Source organism: Pelophylax lessonae (genome assembly GCF_965119305.1).
Source record: "Pelophylax lessonae genome assembly, chromosome: 8".
NCBI lineage: Eukaryota > Metazoa > Chordata > Amphibia > Anura > Ranidae > Pelophylax > Pelophylax lessonae.
The window spans coordinates 301,841,104-301,866,729 of record NC_138775.1 but is presented as its reverse complement, the minus strand read 5'-3'; the positions used below and the strand labels follow the sequence as shown (position 1 = coordinate 301,866,729).

The following is a 25,626-nucleotide window of genomic DNA, read 5'->3' as shown; positions in this document are numbered from 1 at the left end:
ATGTAGTGTCATGGTGTCATTCATAGGATGGACATTGATTATGTGGTGTCATGGTGTCATTCATAGGATGGACATTGATCATGTAGTGTCATGATGTCATTCATAGGATGGACATTGATCATGTAGTGTCATGGTGTCATTCATAGGATGGACATTGATCATGTAGTGTCATGGTGTCATTCATAGAATGGACATTGATCATGTAGTGTTATGGTGTCATTCATAGGATGGATATTGATCATGTAGTGTCATGGTGTCATTCATAGAATGGACGTTGATCATGTAGTGTCATGATGTCATTCATAGGATGGACATTGATCATGTAGTGTCATGATGTCATTCATAGGATGGACATTGATCATGTAGTGTCATGATGTCATTCATAGGATGGATATTGATCATGTAGTGTCATGATGTCATTCATAGGATGGACATTGATAATGTAGTGTCATGGTGTCATTCATAGGATGGACATTGATAATGTAGTGTCATGATGTCATTCATAGGATGGACATTGATTATGTGGTGTCATGGTGTCATTCATAGGATGGACATTGATCATGTAGTGTCATGATGTCATTCATAGGATGGACATTGATCATGTAGTGTCATGGTGTCATTCATAGGATGGACATTGATCATGTAGTGTCATGGTGTCATTCATAGAATGGACATTGATCATGTAGTGTCATGGTTAGAGATGTATAGAACAGTTCCAGGCGAACATATGCGATGTTCGGTCCGCCCCCCATAAGACATCATTGAGGCAAACTTTGACCCTGAACTTTACAGTCAGCAGACACATTTCCAGCCAATCAGCATACCTCCCTCCCACACCCTCCCACCTCCTATAAATAAGCAAAGGCAGCATCCATCTTAGATCATTCTGAAGCAGTGTGTGTAGTGAGAGTAGGGAGAGCTGCTGCTGCTGCTGCTGTTAAGCTAGGGACAGTTAGTCAGTGTTCCTGGTCTTGCAGTGTTCTTGGTCCACTACTGCTGTAATATCAGCACCCCAAAAAGCCCTTCTAAGGGCTGGTATTTGTGTTTTTTTTTTTTTATATATATATATATACCTAGCGTCCCCAAAAGCCCTTTTAAGGGCTGGTAATTGAGTTGTTTCTTCATATATATATATATTTATCTATATCTATCTAGTGTCCCCAAAAGCCCTTTTAAGGGCTGGTAATTGAGGATTTTTTTATTTATATATATACATATATATATATATATATATAGTGTCCCCAAAAGCCCTTTTAAGGGCTGGTAAGGTAATAGATTTTTTTCTTTATATATATATATATATCTATATATATCTATTGTACACTGCAGTTGCCTGCCCGCTGTGTGTGAGAGGCCACAGACCTACCACAGACTGTACTGTGTGCACACCACACTCATTTCGGGTGGCACAGGCACAGTACCTGGCATTTTAAAAAATATTTTTTTTTCCTCTGTCATAATTGCAGTGAGTGCTGTGTCAGGTCCACAGAGTGCACTGTACCCACTGCAGTGCACTGCCCACCACTGATATATATACGGTGGCACAGCATCTTGTTGCAAATTTAAAAAAAAAAATATTTTTTATTATTGCAGTTGCCTGGGCTGCCAGTGACTGTCAGGTCCACAGAGTGTACTGTGCCCACTGCAGTGCCACTGCGTGCCCACCCACCACTGATATATAAGGTGGCACAGCAGCTTGCCAAGTAAAAAAAATATATATATTTTTTTTATAATTGCAGTTGCCTGGGCTGCCAGTGACTGTCAGGTCCACAGAGTGTACTGTGCCACTGCCCAACACTCCTATAGGGTGGCACAGCACCTTGCACTCATAGTACAACACATTAAAAAAAAATGACAGGCAGAGGCAGGCCACCCCGCAAGGGCCGTTGTGGTCATGGTGCTGTGATTTCCTTAGGCCCTAGAATAATGCCCAGTGTTCAGAGGCCACCACAGACCCTGAACTCAAAAAATTCTGAGGCCATAGTTGACTGGCTTACACAGGACACCCAATCGTCTACAGCTTCCGCTCGGAACCCTAATGCACCATCCTCCTCCAGCTCAGCTTCGGGCACCTCTCAATTTACCACTCGCCAGCCCGCCGGCACCACCACCAACACTAGCACCACAGCCGCTTCACTTGATCCGTCAGAGGAGTTATTTTCACATCAGTTTGAAGAAATAAGTGATGTGCAACTATTAGTGCCAGAGGATGTAGATAACGGGGATATGTCTCAGTCAGGCAGCATTATACACATGGACGTACATTGTGATGATGATGATGTTGTACCTGCTGCTGCTGCCTTTGCTGAGTTGTCAAGTGAAGCGGCTGATGATGACGATGTGTCTGTGGATGTCACCTGGGTGCCTGCTCGAAGAGCAGAAGAAGAGGGGGAAAGTTCAGATGGGGAGACAGAGAGGAGGAGGAGACGAGTTGGAAGCAGGGGGAGGAGGTCATCGCAAGGAGCTAGTGGCGCAGTCAGACAGCATGTAGATTCGGCACCCGGGGTCAGCCAGACAGCACGCCAATCAACGCAAGCTGTTGCCACCACCAGAATGCCGTCCTTGCAAAGCTCAGCAGTGTGGCATTTTTTTTGTGTGTCTGCCTCTGATATCAGCGATGCCATTTGTAACCTGTGCCAAAAGAAACTGAGTCGTGGGAAGTCCAACACCCACCTAGGTACAACTGCTTTGCGAAGGCACATGATCTCACATCACAAACGCCTATGGGATCAACACATGAGTAAAAGCAGCACACAAACTGAAAGCCACCATCCTCCTCCTGGTCCAGCATCTTCAGCCACGTCAACCACTGCTGTCCTCCATGCCCCCTATCAACAACCCGCCCCTCCGCCTCTCACCTTCAGCAGTTCCTGCTCACCTGCCCACAGTCAGGTGTCTGTCAAGGAAATGTTTGAGCGTAAGAAGCCAATCTCACAGAGTCACCCCCTTGCCCGGGGTCTGACAGCTGGCTTGTCGGAACTCTTAGCCCGCCAGCTTTTACCATACAAGCTGGTGGAGTCTGAGGCCTTCAAAAAATTTGTCGCTATTGGGACACCGCAGTGGAAGGTACCCGGCCGAAATTATTTTTCACAAAAGGCAATCCCCAACCTGTACTCTATTGTGGAAAAGGAAATCATGTCACGTCTGGCACACAGTGTTGGGGCAAGGGTCCATCTGACCACTGATAGCTGGTCTGCAAAGCACGGTCAGGGCAGGTATATAACGTACACTGCGCATTGGGTAAACCTGCTGGCGGCTGCCAAGCATGGAATGCGTGGCTCTGCTGCAGAGGAGTTGGTGACACCGCCACGACTTGCAGGCAGGCCTGCTGCCACCTCCTCTACTCCTCCTACTCCATCCTCTTTGCTAACCTCCTCGGCTGAGTCATCTTCTGCTGTTGCGTCTTGCTCCACACCAACTGCACCCCCCCCAGCTCCCCAGGGGCTATTCCACATGCCGGATACGACAGTGTCACGCTGTCTTGGGGTTGACTTGCCTGAAAGCAGAGAGTCACACCGGACCAGCACTACTGTCCGCCCTGAATGCACAGGTGGATCAGTGGCTGACCCCGCACCAACTGGAGATCGGCAAAGTGGTGTGTGACAACGGGAGCAATTTGTTGGCGGCATTGAATTTGGGCAAGTTGACACATGTGCCGTGCATGGCACATGTGTTGAATCTGATTGTGCAACGTTTTGTGCAGAAGTACCCAGGCTTACAGGACGTCCTCAAGCAGGCCAGGAAGGTGTGTGGCCATTTCAGGCGTTCCTACACGGCCATGGCGCACTTTGCAGATATTCAGCGGCGAAACAACATGCCAGTGAGGCGCTTGATTTGCGACAGCCCGACACGTTGGAATTCAACACTGCTAATGTTCGACCGCCTGCTCCAACAAGAAAAAGCGGTCAACGAGTATTTGTATGACCGGGGTGCTAGGACAGCCTCTGCGGAGCTGGGTATTTTTTTGCCACGTTACTGGACGCTCATGCGCAATGCCTGTAGGCTCATGCGTCCTTTTGAGGAGGTGACAAACCTAGTGAGTCGCACCGAAGGCACCATCAGCGACATCATCCCATATGTTTTTTTCCTGGAGCGTGCCCTGCGAAGAGTGCTGGATCAGGCCGTAGATGAGCGTGAAGAGGAAGAGGAAGAGTTGTGGTCACCATCACCACCACCAGAAACAGCCGTACCATTGCTTGCTGGACCTGCGGCAACACTGAAAGAGGAGTGTGAGGAAGAGGAGTCAGAGGAGGAATGTGGCTTTGAGGAGGAGGAACACCAACCACAGCAGGCATCCCAGGGTGCTCGTTGTCACCTATCTGGTACCCGTGGTGTTGTACGTGGCTGGGGGGAAGAACACACCTTCCAAGACATCAGTGAGGACGAGGAATTGGACAAGAGTAGCTCGGCATCCAACCTTGTGCAAATGGGGTCTTTCATGCTGTCATGCCTGTTGAGAGACCCTCGTATAAAAAGGCTGAAGGAGAACGACCTGTACTGGGTGGCCACGCTACTAGACCCCCGGTATAAGCAGAAAGTCTCTGATATGTTACCCAATTACCGGCAGTCGCAAAGGATGCAGCAGCTACAAAATAAGTTAAAAAGTATGCTTTACACAGCATATAAGGGTGATGTCACAGCACAACGGGAATCCAACAGGGGAAGAGGTGAAAGTAATCCTCCTCCTACCACCACAACCACGCCGGCAAGGACAGGACGCTTTACAGACGTCTTGTTGATGGAGGACATGCGGAGCTTTTTTAGTCCTATGCATCGCCACAGCCCTTAGGGGTCCACCCTCAGAGAACGACTCGACCGACAGGTAGCAGACTACCTTGCCTAAACTGCAGATATCGACACTCTGAGGAGCGATGAACCCCTTGACTACTGGGTGTGCAGGCTTGACCTGTGGCCTGAGCTATCCCAATTTGCCATTGAACTTCTGGCCTGCCCCGCTTCAAGTGTGCTGTCAGAAAGGACCTTCAGCACAGCAGGAGGTATTGTCACTGAGAAGAGAAGTCGCCTAGGTCAAAAAAGTCTTGATTACCTCACGTTTATTAAGATGAATGAGGCATGGATCCCGAAGGGACTGACAGTGGGGGATGCATTTGACTAAAAAAGGCCTGGTGATGACTGAGATGCCTTGGCCTAAAAATGGTCCACACACTGCTGTATATAATCATTCTCTGCATGCCGGATGACTTACGTGACGTCTCCGCCACCAACTACGGTTCAAGCCGCAATGTTTTAGTGCACTTTCTGCCTTAAAACCTCAATTTTTCAGGCCGCTGCTACAGCAGCAACAATACCTGCTTTTTCATGCATGTGTACATGCCTAATTTTTCTGGCCTCTGGTGCTACACTGTGGCTGCAAAAAAACAAAAAAAAAGGCACATACATGTGTCAATTCCCCTTCGTGATCGTTACCTTGTCGTGGTGAAGGGGCTTGCGTATCACAATGAAGCGATCACCTCTAGGATTGTGTTGGCACACCCCAGATGATAAGGTCGTTGCTTCATTGTGTACAGACCAAAAGCGATCCGCAGGATAATTTTTCATAGAAAAAACATTCATTTTCTTTCATTCTTTCTGCGGAGCTGAGTATTTTTTGGCCACGTTACTGAATGCTCATGAACAATGGCTGTAGGCTCATGCGTCCTTTTGCGGAGATGACAACCCTGGTGGTCAGTCGAACCCAAGGCAACATCATCGACCTCATCCCATATGCGTTTTTTCTGGCGCGTGCCCTGCGAAGAGTACTGGATCAGGCTGTAGATGAGCATGAAGAGGAAGAGTTGTGGTCCCCATCACCACCAGAAGCAGCCTTGTCGTTGTCAATTGCTGGACCTGTGGCAACGCAGAGAGAGGAGTCTGAAGAAGAGAAGTCAGAGGAGGAAGGTGGCTTTGAGGAGGTGGAATACCAGCCACAGCAGGCGTCCCAGGGGGCTTGTTCTCACGTTTCGGGGACCCTTGGTGTTGTATGTGGCTGGGTGGAGGAAGAGACCTTCAATGATGTCAGTGAGGACAAGGAACGGGACATGGCTAGCTTGGTATCCAACCTTGTGCAAATTGGGAGTTTGCGGTTGTGCAAATGGACTGACTGACTGTTAAACGGGGAGTTTGGTCTGTCAGAGTTTGGTCTGTCACTGTGAAGCGGGCGACGGGCGTAACCCTTACACTACTTGACCGATAAAACATCATACCTGATCGTATTCACACACTGGATGTTTTAGTGCTGGTTTACACTGCCGCTACCACTAAAGTAGCGTCGCTTCCAGTGGCCAATCACAATATCATGTTTTGTGACCGTCACCTAATTTCCTTTTCCTGTTTTTTGTTTTACATATTTCCCCATGTGTGCAGTGTTGTCTGTGTCATAGCTCAACTGATAGGCATGTTTGCCTTGGCATATCATATTTCAGCTTGCCAGAAAGAAAAAAAGACAGCTGGAAAGACACTGCATTAGTTTTCTACTAAAAATCATAAGAAAAATGCTGTTTTTTTGGGGTTCTGGACATACTACAGAGCTGAAACTTGACAGGTACACTTTTTAGACCCCCCAGACACTGAATACAAAAAATTACATGCCTGCCTAAAAAAAGTGCCCGCTAAATGCCTGCAAGAGAAAAAGCCAGCCGCAGAGAAGCCGTATTCCTGAAAATATAAGAAAAATGCTGTTTTTTAGGGGTTCTGGACATGCTACAGAGCTGAAACTTGACAGGTACACTTTTTAGACCCCCCAGACACTGAATACAAAAAATTACATGCCTGCCTAAAAAAAGTGCCCGCTAAATGCCTGCAAGAGAAAAAGCCAGCCGCAGAGAAGCCGTATTCCTGAAAATATAAGAAAAATGCTGTTTTTTAGGGGTTCTGGACATGCTACAGAGCTGAAACTTGACAGGTACACTTTTTAGACCCCCCAGACACTAAATACAAAAAATGACATGCCTGCCTAAAAAAATGCCCGATAAATGCCTGCAAGAGGAAAAGCCAGCCGCAGAGAAGCCGTATTACTGAAAATATAATAAAAATGCTGTTTTTTAGGGGTTCTGGACATGCTACAGAGCTGAAACTTGACAGGTACACTTTTTACACCCCCCAGACACTGAATACAAAAAATGACATGCCTGCCTAAAAAAATGCCCGCTAAATGCCTGCAAGAAAAAAAGCCAGCCGCAGAGAAGCCATATTCCTGAAAATATAAGAAAAATGCTGTTTTTTAGGGGTTCTGGACATGCTACAGAGCTGAAACTTGACAGGTACACTTTTTAGACCCCCCAGACACTAAATACAAAAAATGACATGCCTGCCTAAAAAAATGCCCGCTAAATGCCTGCAAGAATAAAAGCCAGCCGCAGAGAAGCCGTATTCCTGAAAATATAAGAAAAATGCTGTTTTTTAGGGGTTCTGGACATGCTACAGAGCTGAAACTTGACAGGTACACTTTTTAGACCCCCCAGACACTAAATACAAAAAATGACATGCCTGCCTAAAAAAATGCCCGCTAAATGCCTGCAAGAAAAAAAGCCAGCCGCAGAGAAGCCATATTCCTGAAAATATAAGAAAAATGCTGTTTTTTAGGGGTTCTGGACATGCTACAGAGCTGAAACTTGACAGGTACACTTTTTAGACCCCCCAGACACTGAATACAAAAAATTACATGCCTGCCTAAAAAAAGTGCCCGCTAAATGCCTGCAAGAGAAAAAGCCAGCCGCAGAGAAGCCGTATTCCTGAAAATATAAGAAAAATGCTGTTTTTTAGGGGTTCTGGACATGCTACAGAGCTGAAACTTGACAGGTACACTTTTTAGACCCCCCAGACACTAAATACAAAAACTGACATGCCTGCCTAAAAGAATGCCCGATAAATGCCTGCAAGAGAAAAAGCCAGCCGCAGAGAAGCCATATTCCTGAAAATATAAGAAAAATGCTGTTTTTTAGGGGTTCTGGACATGCTACAGAGCTGAAACTTGACAGGTACACTTTTTAGACCCCATAGACACTAAATACAAAAAATGACATGCCTGCCTTAAAAAATGCCCGCTAAATGCCTGCAAGAGAAAAAGCCAGCCGCAGAGAAGCCATATTCCTGAAAATATAAGACAAATGCTGTTTTTTAGGGGTTCTGGACATGTTACAGAGCTGAAACTTGACAGGTACACTTTTTAGACCCCCCAGACGCTAAATACAAAAAATGACATGCCTGCCTAAAAAAATGCCCGCTAAATGCCTGCAAGAGAAAAAGCCAGCCGCAGAGAAGCCATATTCCTGAAAATATAAGAAAAATGCTGTTTTTTAGGGGTTCTGGACATGCTACAGAGCTGAAACTTGACAGGTACACTTTTTAGACCCCCCAGACACTAAATACAAAAAATGACATGCCTGCCTAAAAAAATGCCCGCTAAATGCCTGCAAGAGAAAAAGCCAGCCGCAGAGAAGCCATATTCCTGAAAATATAAGAAAAATGCTGTTTTTTAGGGGTTCTGGACATGCTACAGAGCTGAAACTTGACAGGTACACTTTTTAGACCCCCCAGACACTAAATACAAAAAATGACATGCCTGCCTAAAAAAATGCCCGATAAATGCCTGCAAGAGGAAAAGCCAGCCGCAGAGAAGCCGTATTACTGAAAATATAATAAAAATGCTGTTTTTTAGGGGTTCTGGACATGCTACAGAGCTGAAACTTGACAGGTACACTTTTTACACCCCCCAGACACTAAATACAAAAAATGACATGCCTGCCTAAAAAAATGCCCGCTAAATGCCTGCAAGAAAAAAAGCCAGCCGCAGAGAAGCCATATTCCTGAAAATATAAGAAAAATGCTGTTTTTTATGGGTTCTGGACATGCTACAGAGCTGAAACTTGACAGGTACACTTTTTAGACCCCCCAGACACTAAATACAAAAAATGACATGCCTGCCTAAAAAAATGCCCGCTAAATGCCTGCAAGAGAAAAAGCCAGCCGCAGAGAAGCCGTATTACTGAAAATATAAGAAAAATGCTGTTTTTTAGGGGTTCTGGACATGCTACAGAGCTGAAACTTGACAGGTACACTTTTTAGACCCCATAGACACTAAATACAAAAAATGACATGCCTGCCTAAAAAAATGCCCGCTAAATGCCTGCAAGAGAAAAAGCCAGCCGCAGAGAAGCCATATTCCTGAAAATATAAGACAAATGCTGTTTTTTAGGGGTTCTGGACATGTTACAGAGCTGAAACTTGACAGGTACACTTTTTAGACCCCCCAGACGCTAAATACAAAAAATGACATGCCTGCCTAAAAAAATGCCCGCTAAATGCCTGCAAGAGAAAAAGCCAGCCGCAGAGAAGCCATATTCCTGAAAATATAAGAAAAATGCTGTTTTTTAGGGGTTCTGGACATGCTACAGAGCTGAAACTTGACAGGTACACTTTTTAGACCCCCCAGACACTAAATACAAAAAATGACATGCCTGCCTAAAAAAATGCCCGCTAAATGCCTGCAAGAGAAAAAGCCAGCCGCAGAGAAGCCGTATTACTGAAAATATAATAAAAATGCTGTTTTATAGGGGTTCTGGACATGCTACAGAGCTGAAACTTGACAGGTACACTTTTTAGACCCCCCAGACACTAAATATAAAAAATGACATGCCTGCCTACAAAAATGCCCGATAAATGCCTGCAAGAGAAAAAGCCAGCCGCAGAGAAGCCGTATTACTGAAAATATAATAAAAATGCTGTTTTTTAGGGGTTCTGGACATGCTACAGAGCTGAAATTTGACAGGTACACTTTTTAGACCCCCCAGACACTGAATACAAAAAATGACATGCCTGCCTAAAAAAATGCCCGCTAAATGCCTGCAAGAAAAAAAGCCAGCCGCAGAGAAGCCATATTCCTGAAAATATAAGAAAAATGCTGTTTTTTAGGGGTTCTGGACATGCTACAGAGCTGAAACTTGACAGGTACACTTTTTAGACCCCCCAGACACTGAATACAAAAAATTACATGCCTGCCTAAAAAAAGTGCCCGCTAAATGCCTGCAAGAGAAAAAGCCAGCCGCAGAGAAGCCGTATTCCTGAAAATATAAGAAAAATGCTGTTTTTTAGGGGTTCTGGACATGCTACAGAGCTGAAACTTGACAGGTACACTTTTTAGACCCCCCAGACACTAAATACAAAAAATGACATGCCTGCCTAAAAAAATGCCCGATAAATGCCTGCAAGAGGAAAAGCCAGCCGCAGAGAAGCCGTATTACTGAAAATATAATAAAAATGCTGTTTTTTAGGGGTTCTGGACATGCTACAGAGCTGAAACTTGACAGGTACACTTTTTACACCCCCCAGACACTGAATACAAAAAATGACATGCCTGCCTAAAAAAATGCCCGCTAAATGCCTGCAAGAAAAAAAGCCAGCCGCAGAGAAGCCATATTCCTGAAAATATAAGAAAAATGCTGTTTTTTAGGGGTTCTGGACATGCTACAGAGCTGAAACTTGACAGGTACACTTTTTAGACCCCCCAGACACTAAATACAAAAAATGACATGCCTGCCTAAAAAAATGCCCGCTAAATGCCTGCAAGAATAAAAGCCAGCCGCAGAGAAGCCGTATTCCTGAAAATATAAGAAAAATGCTGTTTTTTAGGGGTTCTGGACATGCTACAGAGCTGAAACTTGACAGGTACACTTTTTAGACCCCCCAGACACTAAATACAAAAAATGACATGCCTGCCTAAAAAAATGCCCGCTAAATGCCTGCAAGAGAAAAAGCCAGCCGCAGAGAAGCCGTATTACTGAAAATATAAGAAAAATGCTGTTTTTTAGGGGTTCTGGACATGCTACAGAGCTGAAACTTGACAGGTACACTTTTTAGACCCCATAGACACTAAATACAAAAAATGACATGCCTGCCTTAAAAAATGCCCGCTAAATGCCTGCAAGAGAAAAAGCCAGCCGCAGAGAAGCCATATTCCTGAAAATATAAGACAAATGCTGTTTTTTAGGGGTTCTGGACATGTTACAGAGCTGAAACTTGACAGGTACACTTTTTAGACCCCCCAGACGCTAAATACAAAAAATGACATGCCTGCCTAAAAAAATGCCCGCTAAATGCCTGCAAGAGAAAAAGCCAGCCGCAGAGAAGCCATATTCCTGAAAATATAAGAAAAATGCTGTTTTTTAGGGGTTCTGGACATGCTACAGAGCTGAAACTTGACAGGTACACTTTTTAGACCCCCCAGACACTAAATACAAAAAATGACATGCCTGCCTAAAAAAATGCCCGCTAAATGCCTGCAAGAGAAAAAGCCAGCCGCAGAGAAGCCGTATTCCTGAAAATATAAGAAAAATGCTGTTTTTTAGGGGTTCTGGACATGCTACAGAGCTGAAACTTGACAGGTACACTTTTTAGACCCCCCAGACACTAAATACAAAAAATGACATGCCTGCCTAAAAAAATGCCCGATAAATGCCTGCAAGAGGAAAAGCCAGCCGCAGAGAAGCCGTATTACTGAAAATATAATAAAAATGCTGTTTTTTAGGGGTTCTGGACATGCTACAGAGCTGAAACTTGACAGGTACACTTTTTACACCCCCCAGACACTGAATACAAAAAATGACATGCCTGCCTAAAAAAATGCCCGCTAAATGCCTGCAAGAAAAAAAGCCAGCCGCAGAGAAGCCATATTCCTGAAAATATAAGAAAAATGCTGTTTTTTATGGGTTCTGGACATGCTACAGAGCTGAAACTTGACAGGTACACTTTTTAGACCCCCCAGACACTAAATACAAAAAATGACATGCCTGCCTAAAAAAATGCCCGCTAAATGCCTGCAAGAATAAAAGCCAGCCGCAGAGAAGCCGTATTCCTGAAAATATAAGAAAAATGCTGTTTTTTAGGGGTTCTGGACATGCTACAGAGCTGAAACTTGACAGGTACACTTTTTAGACCCCCCAGACACTAAATACAAAAAATGACATGCCTGCCTAAAAAAATGCCCGCTAAATGCCTGCAAGAGAAAAAGCCAGCCGCAGAGAAGCCGTATTACTGAAAATATAAGAAAAATGCTGTTTTTTAGGGGTTCTGGACATGCTACAGAGCTGAAACTTGACAGGTACACTTTTTAGACCCCATAGACACTAAATACAAAAAATGACATGCCTGCCTAAAAAAATGCCCGCTAAATGCCTGCAAGAGAAAAAGCCAGCCGCAGAGAAGCCATATTCCTGAAAATATAAGACAAATGCTGTTTTTTAGGGGTTCTGGACATGTTACAGAGCTGAAACTTGACAGGTACACTTTTTAGACCCCCCAGACGCTAAATACAAAAAATGACATGCCTGCCTAAAAAAATGCCCGCTAAATGCCTGCAAGAGAAAAAGCCAGCCGCAGAGAAGCCGTATTCCTGAAAATATAAGACAAATGCTGTTTTTTAGGGGTTCTGGACATGCTACAGAGCTGAAACTTCACAGGTACACTTTTTAGACCCCCCAGATGCTAAATCCAAAGAAATTTTTTATTTTTATTTTTTTATAATTTTTCCAATAATTGGCTCTCTATCAAAAAATTATAATTTTTAAGAACTTTTTTTTGCGTGATCCCTCTCCGGCATGCCACAGTCCAGGTGTTAGTCCCCTTGAAACAACTTTTCCATCACTATTGTGGCCAGAAAGAGTCCCTGTGTGTTTTAAAATTCGCCTGCCTATTGAAGTCTATGGCGGTTCGCCGGTTCGCGAACATATGCCGATGTTCGCGTTCCCCGTTCGCGAACGGCGAATTTTAGGTTTGCGACATCACTAGTCATGGTGTCATTCATAGGATGGACATTGATCATGTAGTGTCATGGTGTCATTCATAGGATGGACATTGATCATGTAGTGTCATGGTGTCATTCATAGGATGGACATTGATCATGTAGTGTCATGGTGTCATTCATAGGATGGACGTTGATCATGTAGTGTCATGGTGTCATTCATAGGATGGACATTGATCATGTAGTGTCATGATTTCATTCATAGAATGGACATTGATTATGTAGTGTCATGGTGTCATTCATAGGATGGACATTGATAATGTAGTGTCATGGTGTCATTCATAGGATGGACATTGATCATGTAGTGTCATGGTGTCATTCATAGGATGGACATTGATCATGTAGTGTCATGGTGTCATTCATAGGATGGACATTGATCATGTAGTGTCATGATTTCATTCATAGAATGGACATTGATTATGTAGTGTCATGGTGTCATTCATAGGATGGACATTGATAATGTAGTGTCATGGTGTCATTCATAGGATGGACATTGATTATGTGGTGTCATGGTGTCATATGTCGCCCGGTACACTAATGCCCCGTTTCCACTGAGCGGTACGGTGTGGTTCGGTTTGGTACGGTACGCAATTTTTGCCATTTCCATTGTCAAAAGTTGTAAATGGCACCCTAATTCCGAACCGTACCGTACTACTTTTTTGGTACCCTTTCGTTGGGGTACCAAGCACATTAGTACCATTCCTGTTGGCAGCCTTCTTGGACATGTGCAGACTGCTGTCTCTTATAAACTCAGTTTGCATCATCACTTGCCTGCTGCCTGGGCGTCGCTCAGTGAGGATGTTGCACACCTGACTATATATATCACCTGATGGCTTTCAGACCTTCCCCTTGTGCTCCAGTCCTCTGTTCTCTGTGTTCCTCTGTGCATGACCTGGCTTGACTGACGACCTTACTGGCTCTCGATTCCGCATTGACAGACGACCTCGCAGATGACCCAGCTGCGGCAGACTACTCGCTCCTGGACTCGACCCCGGCTTAGAAGACTACCTGCTCCTGGACTCGATCCAGGCTTAGATGACTACCTGCTTCCGAACTTGACCCCGGTTGTTCATGATTTCGATCCTCTCTCTTGCTGTGCGTTTATTATTGTTGCATTAATAAACTGCTTTATTTTACTTGCATCTTTGTGTGGCCTAGTTTCCTGGCACCCTGACACAAACACTATACAATGGAACTAGCGTGGATTCTCATGAACACGGCCCCACTAATACATATGCATGCACTCCCGTCATAACCTGTTAGAGTGAATCCTATAAAATTTAGTTCATAAAAACCATATTTGACAGTGATTATGCTATTGTTCTAGTAAATGAGACGACATCTGCAAAGGAAATAGCAGCAGTATTTCAATCATGCGGATCAAGCATAATGGAAAGCTACCAGCCATTATTCCAGCAAAAGGGCAGATAATTCCACATCACAAACATATCTCCATCAGTGAATACCGGGGCCCCGGCTGGCTGATATACATTTGCGCGGTGGGGTTCGCATTGCACTGCCATAGATCTGGACCAGCGTTCGCTCCAGCGGTAGCCGCTCAGAGCGCCCGCCGTTCGGGAGATCAGGTGAGTGGTATGCAGTCTCCATTTAATGGAGATTCCACAATTACAGGTCTTTCCTCAATGCCAGGTAAAGCCATATTCGCTGTGCATAGCGCTGACCGGTAAACTGACATTGGGAAATATAATGGCAATTTAAATAAAACACTTCCTGAAAAATGTCCACACAAATATTTTTTTTCAAATTCTTTATTTAGGAACATAAAAGAGATAAATACAACAGTCGTATAGCAACAAATATTCAGTAGTTTCACCAGTAAAAAATCAGCATATACGAAGAGTTAAGCCAACAAAGAAGTGCAAAGAACAATCCTTAGAGGAAACGCAAGTTGGAGTCAGCAAAAGGCAGAGACTTACTTAGCAAATCATCAGCGACTGGTGGTTATGCTCGGCTTCATATACGAAGCGGGATTCACATGTATCCAAATAAACTCTCTTTTTTTTTTATCTCAAGAAAAATGTTGTACTTGTAGGGGAAGTAGAAGAGAAGGGGAAATTAAAGAAAAAAAGGGGGAGACATAAGAGTTATTATGAGGCTGGAAGGGGGGAGAGGGGTAAGGGAGAAAAACAAAAAAAAAAGGGGGGGGGATCGGATAGCATGGCAGCATCCTCAGGTACCTATGGGGGGGGCAGCATTCGCTAGGGAGTTATTCGTTAAGGAGGGCCTTCTCCTCATCCGAAAAGACAAATTGATTCCAGAGCGCCCAAGTTTTGTCATATTGATCCCTCCTGCCCTGGGAGGTCAGGACGAGGTCTTCCAAAGCCTTCACAGATCTAACTTTATTCAACCACATAGCTACGGAGGGGGGGGGGGGGGGGACAGCACTTTTCCAACAGAGATTAATATAGGCTTTGGCAGCGTTAAGAAGATGGCGCAAAATAGATTTTTTGTATTTCTTGACTGAAATTTGCGAGCAATGTAATAAGAAGAAAGCCGGGTCATCCGACACTGGAAAGTCCGTGAAGTTTTGGGTGATCCGCCTCACCTCCGACCAGAAAGGAGTCAGCTTCGAGCAGCTCCAGAAAACATGAAGCATATCACCCGGTTCCTCCCCACATCGGCAGCAACGATCCGAGGCGTTCGGGAAGAACAGAGGGCAGTGGGTATATAGTACCAGTGGTTTAGTAGCTTATAATTCATCTCCTGAATGCGTGTGCAGATGGAGGTTTTAAGGGCTAGGAGAGTAATATTTTGGCATTGTGCCAGCGTGAAGGTCCTATTCAGGGCCCTTTCCCACCTGGTCAGACCAGGCAGAAGGAACCCCACAGGGGGTTCGATAAGTAGAGCGTACATTTTGGACAAGGTGCGGGGGAAGAGGATCTCCCAATGAACAGTAGTTCTCAAATAATGCAGAAGGGGGTGGAAAAAGTGTCGCAGTTGCAGGGCTTGCCCAAATAGCAGCCGATAAGGTCCCTGCAGGCAGTGAGCACCGCCAGTGAGGGCCAGGAACCAGATTCAAGAAAATTGGAGGCCTGCAAAACCCCTTGCGACAGAAGCATCCCAAAGCGGCCATCCCCTACGTCGGGGTCCACACACATTAATAAAATTTCCACAACAGCTGGAACTGCCTTCATCTGCTCACTTTCCATCGTTCTTCCTCACCATCATTCTTCCCCACTTTCCATCGCTTTATATTTCTAGTATATACTGTATATACTGTATTTATGTCTCTATGGGTTCCTCCGATGACACACATTTCAGCTAGTTTCTGATCCCAAGAAAATGGCCAATCAGGTGTTTGATGACAGGACATCACTTAGGTCATTATTAGGATTGTGATCTGGTAAAGAGGGTCTGCAATGCCATGTATGGCCTACAGTTGATGCGTTATTGATAACCTGCAGGGAACTCCCAATCATCCTGATTGTATAATCTCCGGAGTACTTCTATTACTCTACCAGTCTGTATACAGGAAGAACTGAATTTGCCAAAACTGTGCTCTTTGCTAGAAAATATCAAATGGGATAGAACCCTGGGAACAAAGAACACGGAGAAACAGTGGGAGTGCTTCAAGAGCATACTAAACAAAGGGATTGGCCAGTGCATTCTAAAGGGAAATAAATTTAAAAGAGCAAAACGAAACCCTGGGTGGCTAAACTCCAACATAAAAATGCATATTAATACTAAAGAAAAGGCCTTCAAAAAATACAAGGCTGAGGGGTCATTGGCAGCATTCAAGCATTACAAAGAGTGTATAGTATAGTGAGTCCTGCGCTGACCCCTGAAGAAGCCACGTGACGCGGAAGTGGCGTAACGCGTAGGGACGTTCGGACCGGAAGTGACGCACATCGCGGAAGTGAGGACTGCGATCCCACTCCGACGCTATCCCTTGTATTTGCGCTTTGTATACTCAACAAATGTGAGTAGTTTTAAAGATATGTTTAATAAAGTACCCGTTATCCAGACATACTGCACTATTTTGAGCATTCTGTTTTGAGAGCCATTGGAACTGTGGAGAATCTGGAGAGGGAGAGGGAGTCTTATCATCTGCAGTAGCCCAGATATCTGACACTAGTGGAGTACGGCATATAACTGGAGAGGAGCCCCCTGGATTACTATTAAGGCTTTTACCCTTAGTCTTTAAGGTGAGAGGCTTGAACACCCTGAGGGGAGAAGGAGAAGCACCCCACTTTTTGTAGCACGGTGTTTGGTGAAGGAGTAGCACCTGTGGACTTATACTTATTCACTTGCACACATTTTCTCAGTTTTTGGACTTTATTTACACCCAGACCGCGATTTAGTTTCTGTGAAGCACAGAGGACACTGTGGTTTAATATATATGCACCTGAGCACTTTATTTATCACTAAAGAATGATTAACACATTAAGTGTTTTTTAGGTTATTGTTTTTTTACCTTTGTTCACTATGAATACGAATTTTATTTATATGGTTTAGTTCCCCTTTGTATACACTGTGATAGTCACACACACCAGGTATAGTTTATTTATTTATTTATTTATTTATTATTTATTATTGTTCACCTACCCAGAAGCGCAGTACCCCCCACCGTTTATATTACAAAGAGTGTAATAAGAAATGTAAAGACGAAATCAAGGCAGCTAAAATAGAACACGAGAGACATATAGCGGAGGAGAGTAAAAAGAACCCCAAGAAGTTCTTTAAGTATTTAAACAGTAAGAAAGTGAGGTCAGAACACATTGGCCCCATAAAAGACGATGAAGGGAATCTGGCCACTGAGGACAGAGAAAAGGCAAAAGTGTTAAATAATTTCTTCTCTTCAGTCTTCACAAAAGAATCGGGGGGCTACACTAACCCAGCTTGTAAGGCCAAACTAAATAACACACCTCAGGAAATACCGCCATGGTTAACAGAAGATAGACTTAGAAATAAACTAGAGAAACTTAACATTAATAAATCACCAGGACCGGATGGCTTGCACCCGAGGGTTCTTAAAGAGCTCAGCCAGGTGATAGCCAGACCATTATTCTTGATCTTTAAGGATAGTTTACAGACTGGTATGGTGCCAACTGATTGGAAAAAAGCCAACGTGGTACCAATATTTAAAAAAGGGGCGAGATATATCCCGGGTAACTATAGGCCGGTCAGCCTAACATCAGTAGTCTGCAAGATTTTGGAGGAGATGTTAAGGGACCACATACAAGACTTTAGTAATGAAAACGATATTATTAGTAGTAATCAGCATGGATTCATGAAAAATCGTTATTGCCAAACCAATCTATTAACCTTCTACGATGAAGTGAGCCGCCACCCAGATAAAGGTAAGCCTGTGGATGTGGTGTATCTGGACTTTGCAAAGGCTCTCCACAAACGCTTACTGTACAAACTAAGGAAGGTAGGTATGGACCATAGGGTGAGTACCTGCAGGGCCGGATTAAGAGCATCATGGGCTTGGTGCTGAGGATTTTGAAGGGCCTTAAGGGCCGTGCCTTGGCATGCACCCAGAGGAGGAAGGGTGCAGCCATGCATGCCTAATTCAACATGGGATGCTGTCTCTGAAGCCCATAAACACATCCATGCATTGGCAACTGTCCCTCCTTGTCCAGCCTTCGTGCTGTGTGGGGAGGTTCTGAGGGAGCTGCCTGGGAAAGCGAGCATAGAAGCCAGACTTCTGTGTTTACAAATGACAGAAGAGCGGTAACAGTGAATATGGCCAACCTGGGGCCTATATTAAGGTAGGGGCCTGGAGCTGCAGCTCCAATAGCCCCTATGTTAATCTAGCCCTGAGTACCTGGATAGAGAACTGGCTCCAGGGGAGAGTCCAGAGGGTGGTGATTAATGGGGAGTACTCGGATTGGGCGGGTGTGGAAAGTGGGTCCCCCAAGGTTCTGTCCTGGGACCAATCCTGTTTAATTTATTCATAAATGATCTAGAGGAGGGGATATCTAGTACAATCTCAGTATTTGCGGATGAAACTAAACTAAACATGCCGATATCTTCTATGTAGGATGTGGAAACCTTACAAGCAGACCTGAGCAAAATAATGGAGGGGGGGGGGAGGGCAACTACGTGGCAGATGAGGTTTAATGTTGAAAAATGTAAAGTAATGCACTTGGGGGCCAGAAACCAGAAAGCAATCTACTCACTAGGGGGGGAACCTCTGGTGAGTCTAGGATGGAAAAGGACCTGGGGGTACTGGTAGACAACAGGCTTGGCAGTGGCATGCAATGCCAAGCCACTGCAAGCAAAGCCAACAGAATACTGGGATGTATAAAAAAGGGGATTCACTCCAGAAATAAAGAGATTATTCTCCCTCTCTACAAGACTCTGGTCCGGCCACATCTGGAGTATGCTGTCCAGTTCTGGGCACCGGTCCTCAGGAAGGATGTGCTGGAACTGGAGAGAGTCCAGAGAAGGGCAACAAAAATAATTAGGGGAATGGAGGACATCAGCTATGAGGAAAGACTACAAGCACTGAACTTATTCTCTCTGGAGAAGAGACGATTGAGAGGGGATATGATATCAATGTACAAATACTGTACTGGTGACCCTAGCATAAGGAACAAACTATTCAGAGAAAGGGAATACAATAAGACACGTGGCCACTCACTAAAACTAGGGGAAAAATGGTTTAACCTTAAAATACGTAAAGGGTTCTTTACTGTAAGAGCGGTGAGGATGTGGAACTCTGCTCCACAAGCAGTCGTATCAGCAGGGAGCATCGATAGTTTCAAAAAACTATTAGATGGGCACCTTAAAGACCACAACATACAGGGGTATACAATGTACAACATACAGGGGTATACAATGTACAACATACATGGGGTATACAATGTACAACATACAGGGGGTATACAATGTACAACATACAGGGGTATACAATGTACAACATACAGGAGTATACAATGTACAACATACAGGAGTATACAATGTACAACATACAGGGGGTATACAATGTACAACATACAGGAGTATACAATGTACAACATACAGGAGTATACAATGTACAACATACAGGGGGTATACAATGTACAACATACAGGGGTATACAATGTACAACATACAGGGAGTATACAATGTACAACATACAGGGGTATACAATGTACAACATACAGGGGTATACAATGTACAACATACAGGGGGTATACAATGTACAACATACAGGGGGTATACAATGTACAACATACAGGGGTATACAATGTACAACATACAGGAGTATACAATGTACAACATACAGGAGTATACAATGTACAACATACAGGGGGTATACAATGTACAACATACAGGAGTATACAATGTACAACATACAGGAGTATACAATGTACAACATACAGGGGGTATACAATGTACAACATACAGGGGTATACAATGTACAACATACAGGGAGTATACAATGTACAACATACAGGGGTATACAATGTACAACATACAGGGGTATACAATGTACAACATACAGGGGGTATACAATGTACAACATACAGGGGTATACAATGTACAACATACAGGGGTATACAATGTACAACATACAGGGGTATACAATGTACGGTTAACAGCAAATACACATCATAGGTTGAACTGGATGGACTGATGTCTTTTTTCAACCTCACAAACTATCTAACTATTGTGACGGTATGCGAGGTGAGGTAGTAGATAATCGCTATATTTCACCTCGCACACGTTCTGTGGTGAGAGACTGAACCGGAATCCGGCCCGGGTTTTTCCAGCCTCTATGACAGGCTAGGTTCCGGTCCAGAGATTGGGAGTTACCTGAGTCCATGCTCTGCCTGAGACTCAGAAGGGAATCTGAGAGAGGAGCTCTGTTTGGACTTTCAAAAGAACAGGTTTGCTTTCCCATGTGTTTTTGTGGGTGATGGGGACCGACCCCACACTGTATAGTGAGAAGAACTGTTGTTTAGTTTAGCGCTGGACGGCAAGGATTTATTTTACTGTTTTGTTGTTTTTGCATATTTGCAAACCTCCAGACTTTAAAGAACTTACCTGCATGCTGGCCTTACTTTCCTGGGAAAGGTGATCCCTGTGAGCTAATCTCCCACACTATGTAATTGCGATACAATCAGCCCAATTTACCAATCACAAAGAAAAAACCCCATTGGTTTGTGGAATCCGGTGGCATCCTAAATTTATCTTAAAACCTTTAAAGAGGGAGGACCACAGGGAGTTCTTATATTTTCTTGGTTCCCACCTGATCGCCCAAACACGACTTTCGCATACTCTGGGTGAGTGATGATCACACTCGTCACAAACTTTCCAAGCCACACAGGGAAGGCGTTGGGATATTTCTTCACCCAAACCATCATCCGATCCAGGTCCCGTCCATCCCGGCGGAACTGTAAAGATAGATAGGTAGGTAGGTGGGTAGATAGATTTATGGTCATTGTAAAAACAATTTACAAAGAATCTTTAGTGCTTTTCCTTACACAATACTAAGCAAAAAAACCTAAAACAACGCATCGCACAGACACATCCGATCATAGATAAGAACTATGTCAAAAGTACTAAAATATTCCCATTTTTAAACCTAAGAGAGGCATGGACTCCAGAGAGATATCATCTCTAAAAATCATTAGTGAGACCTCATCTGGAATATGCAGTTCAGTTTTGGGCTCCAGTTCTCAGAAAGGATATCGGGGAACTGGAGAAAGTGCAGAGAAGGGCAACCAAACTGATAAGAGGCATGGAGGAGCTCAGCTATGAGGAGAGATTAGAGGAACTGAATGTATTCTCTCCTGAGAAGAGGAGATTAAGGGGGGATATGATCTCCATGTATAAATACATAAGGGGGGATATGATCTCCATGTATAAATACATAAGGGGGGATATGATCTCCATGTATAAATACATAAGGGGGATATGATCTCCATGTATAAATACATAAGGGGGGATATGATCTCCATGTATAAATACATAAGGAGGGGATATGATCTCCATGTATAAATACATAAGGGGGGGATATGATCTCCATGTATAAATATATAAGGGGGGATATGATCACCATGTATAAATACATAAGGGGGGATATGATCTCCATGTATTTATACATAAGGGGGGATATGATCACCATGTATAAATACATAAGGGGGGTATGATCACCATGTATAAATACATAAGGGGGGGAGATGATCACCATGTATAAATACATAAGGGGGGATATGATCTCCATGTATAAATACATAAGGGGGGATATGATCTCCATGTATAAATACATAAGGGGGGATATGATCACCATGTATAAATACATAAGGGGGGATATGATCTCCATGTATAAATACATAAGGGGGGATATGATCACCATGTATAAATACATAAGGGGGGATATGATCTCCATGTATAAATACATAAGGGGGATATGATCACCATGTATAAATACATAAGGGGGGATATGATCTCCATGTATAAATACATAAGGGGGATATGATCTCCATGTATAAATACATAAGGGGGGGACCTTACAGTTCTAGGAGGACCCGTCATACCCCCACCTTACAGTTCTAGGAGGACTTGTCATACCCCCACATTACAGTTCTAGGAGGTCCTGTCATACCCCCTGTGACGAGACCAATCTTGCCCCATTGCATTGGAGGAGCCTGGTTGCCCGCCTGCTGCCTTTGGACTATGGACCAGGCATTAAAAGACTTTGTTCCCCCCTTTGTTTTAGCTGCTACGCTCCAAATTCCTTTAAAGAGGTTGTCACTATGTCTGCAAATTCAATGTGTATTAGCTGCAGATGGAGGGGGGGGATTGTTTCCAGCAGCCCCCTCCTAAAGAATGTCTACTGATTAACTCAGTGCTTTTGTCTAAGATAGGACAGTATGTTAATAGAGTCTGAAACTATTGATAAGTATGTTAATGAGCTCACCTGGCTGTAATTACACAGTCATTGTTCATGTGGTATTCTCAAAGTATATATAAGTGTGTGTTTCTTGCAATAAAGAAGAAGAGAGTTACTCTCGATCAAACCTCACTACAGAGCCTTGTCTCGTACTTGGGGGGGGAATTATTGATGTGCTTCATGTATGGCGCATTGGAGTGGTCGATAGCTGTCCGGGTGTTCGGGAGTGGATTATCCTAGACGACTGTAACCCCTTTCATACTTTGGGGTGTCGTAACAATTGGTGGCAAGCGGCGTGATCGTTCCCACAGCCAGAAGGACAGCTACAGGAGACACCATTCCGTGGATTTTACAATTGAGGGCAACGCATGTCCCAGTACAGCGACCCTGACAGCACCAGCATGGAACCAGCAGTGGAGTACAGATATTCTCTGAAAGAATATGACCGTATGATGTGGTTACGGATGAGCTTCTTCGGACCCAATCCACTGGAGAGATCCAAGCGGTTTGCGAAGAACTTAGTGTTCGGGACTCTGCTAGACAGGGCAGAGAGAGAGGGCCAGCTGGCACGTTGGGAGGAACTCCAGCGGCAGGTACAGTTAAGGGAAGAGGAGAACCCAGTCTCCATTCCCCAGCGGCAGCCTGATTTATTGGGAATTGGGAGCCCAGTCTCCATTCTCCAGCGGCAGGCTGAGTTACAGGGGGCAGAGACAGTCAGTCCTGTCGCCCAGCAGCAGATTGATTTGTTGGGAATTGGGAGCTCAGTCTCCATCCCACAGCAGCAGAGTGTCCTGCAGAAAACAGAGAGCCCAGTCTCCTTTCCTCAGCAACAGGACACTGTATTGGGAGCAGAGACAGTCGGTCTCCCTCCCCAGGGGCTGGAAGTATATTTGGGAGAGGAGCTTGTTACCCCCTCTCCCCATTGGCAGAGTGATATCCAGGGAATTGGGAGCGCAGTCTCCATCCCTCAGCGGCCGATTGACTTACAGGGGGCAGACACGGTTGGTCCTGTCCCCCAGCGGCAGATTGAGCTATTGGGAATTGGGAGCCCAGTCTCCATCCCACAGCAGCAGCTTAACATACCAGGGGGAGACAGTAAGCCCCCCAACAGTGCAGATGGGACCGTGGTCTCTGCACTCACAGCACAGGGGGTAGGGGCAGTCGGTCCTGACCCCCAGCAACAGGGCTGTTTAGCCAAAGGGAAGACAGTCGGTCTTCCGCCACAGCAGCATGGTGGTGTATCTAAAGGGGAGACAGTCGGTCTCCCCCTCCAACAACCCGTCTCCAACCAGGCTACTTCTGTGGTAGCGCTGGCACCAGGGCAGAGTACCGCTGGTCTCTGCCCACTCAGCAACCCACCAAGGCAGTCTGCCAGTCTCCCACACAGCCAAGGTGAGGCACCTGGACATGGACAAATTTCTCCTCTACCCAGGTGTAGTGACCATTTATTGTGGGTGGGCTGTACTGTGTTTTCTGCTTTGTGGGTGGGCTGCTGGACTAACGAGGGCACTGACCGGCAGGAGGTCAGGTACCCTGTTAGTCTTTTTGGAAAGGGGGAGAGATGTGACGAGACCAATCTTGCCCCATTGCATTGGAGGAGCCTGGTTGCCCGCCTGCTGCCTTTGGACTATGGACCAGGCATTAAAAGACTTTGTTCCCCCCTTTGTTTTAGCTGCTACGCTCCAAATTCCTTTAAAGAGGTTGTCACTATGTCTGCAAATTCAATGTGTATTAGCTGCAGATGGAGGGGGGGGGGATTGTTTCCAGCAGCCCCCTCCTAAAGAATGTCTACTGATTAACTCAGTGCTTTTGTCTAAGATAGGACAGTATGTTAATAGAGTCTGAAACTATTGATAAGCATGTTAATGAGCTCACCTGGCTATAATTACACAGTCATTGTTCATGTGGTATTCTCAAAGTATATATAAGTGTGTGTTTCTTGCAATAAAAGAGAAGAGAGTTACTCTCGATCAAACCTCATTACAGAGCCTTGTCTCGTACTTGGGGGGGGGAATTATTGATGTGCTTCATGTATGGCGCATTGGAGTGTTCGATAGCTGTCCGGGTGTTCGGGAGTGGATTATCCTAGACGACTGTAACCCCTTTCATACTTTGGGGTGTCGTAACACCCCCACCTTACAGTTCTAGGAGGACCTGTCATACCCCCACATTACAGTTCTAGGAGGACCAGTCATACCCCCACCTTACAGTTCTAGGAGGACCTGTCATGCCCCCACATTACAGTTCTAGGAGGACCTGTCATACCCTGGCTTTTCCTTGACAACATGTCTCCACCATTCTCTATCATATGCTTTGAATCATATTCAGTCCTTGCAGCAATAGTAGCGCCAGTGGCGTAGCGTGGGGGCAGGGGGGGGCGGCCGCACCGGGCACAACATCTGGGGGGGCGCGCTCGCAGCTCTCTGCCCCTGCCTGGCTCACTCACTCTCTCTCACTGTTTTGTTGGCTGTGCGAATCCAATCCGAGCCGCCGGGTCGCCGCCCACTGTGGAGGGGGGGGGTGCCAGGCGTGCAGAGAGCGAGGGACTATCTGGGGGAGGGACAGTGCACTGCAGCGGCCGCCCAGCGCAGCGCTGAGCGCCGGAGAGAGCCACACCAGACCAGCCCAGGCAGCAGCAAGAAGAAGCTGGCAGCGGCGGCAGGTGACACAGAGAGGAGAGAGCCGGTGACAGACGCTGCAGGAGGAAAACCTAGGAGGACCTGGAGGAGAAGACCTAGCCTGCTGTGATCGGGTGAAAGGTAGGAGTCACGAGTGACAGGACTCAGAGTCAGGACTGTGACTGGAATACTGGGCTGGCTGTGTAGACAGTGCTAGTAGTGACTGAGTGTGTGAGAAGAAGAACCCTGAATACTATGTGTGGACTGTAGGCACAGAAGAATGGATTTAAATGGAGCCATATGATTATGTAGCGGCAGCGCTATTAATAGAGGATCCTCAGAGAGGGGTTCTATTTTATGGGGAA

The 25,626-nt window shown here is 45.1% G+C and overlaps 1 protein-coding gene across 1 annotated transcript in view; it reads right to left on the bottom strand.

The window, feature by feature from the left end:
* The window catches only part of LOC309561795 (cytochrome P450 4B1-like), a 119,353-nt gene that overhangs the window by 78,745 nt on the left and 14,982 nt on the right, over nt 1–25,626 (bottom strand). The window contains exon 2 of the mRNA XM_082265826.1: nt 20,997–21,141. Coding sequence (XP_082121952.1) covers nt 20,997–21,141 — 145 coding nt within the window. The remainder of the gene's footprint in view (nt 1–20,996; nt 21,142–25,626) is intronic.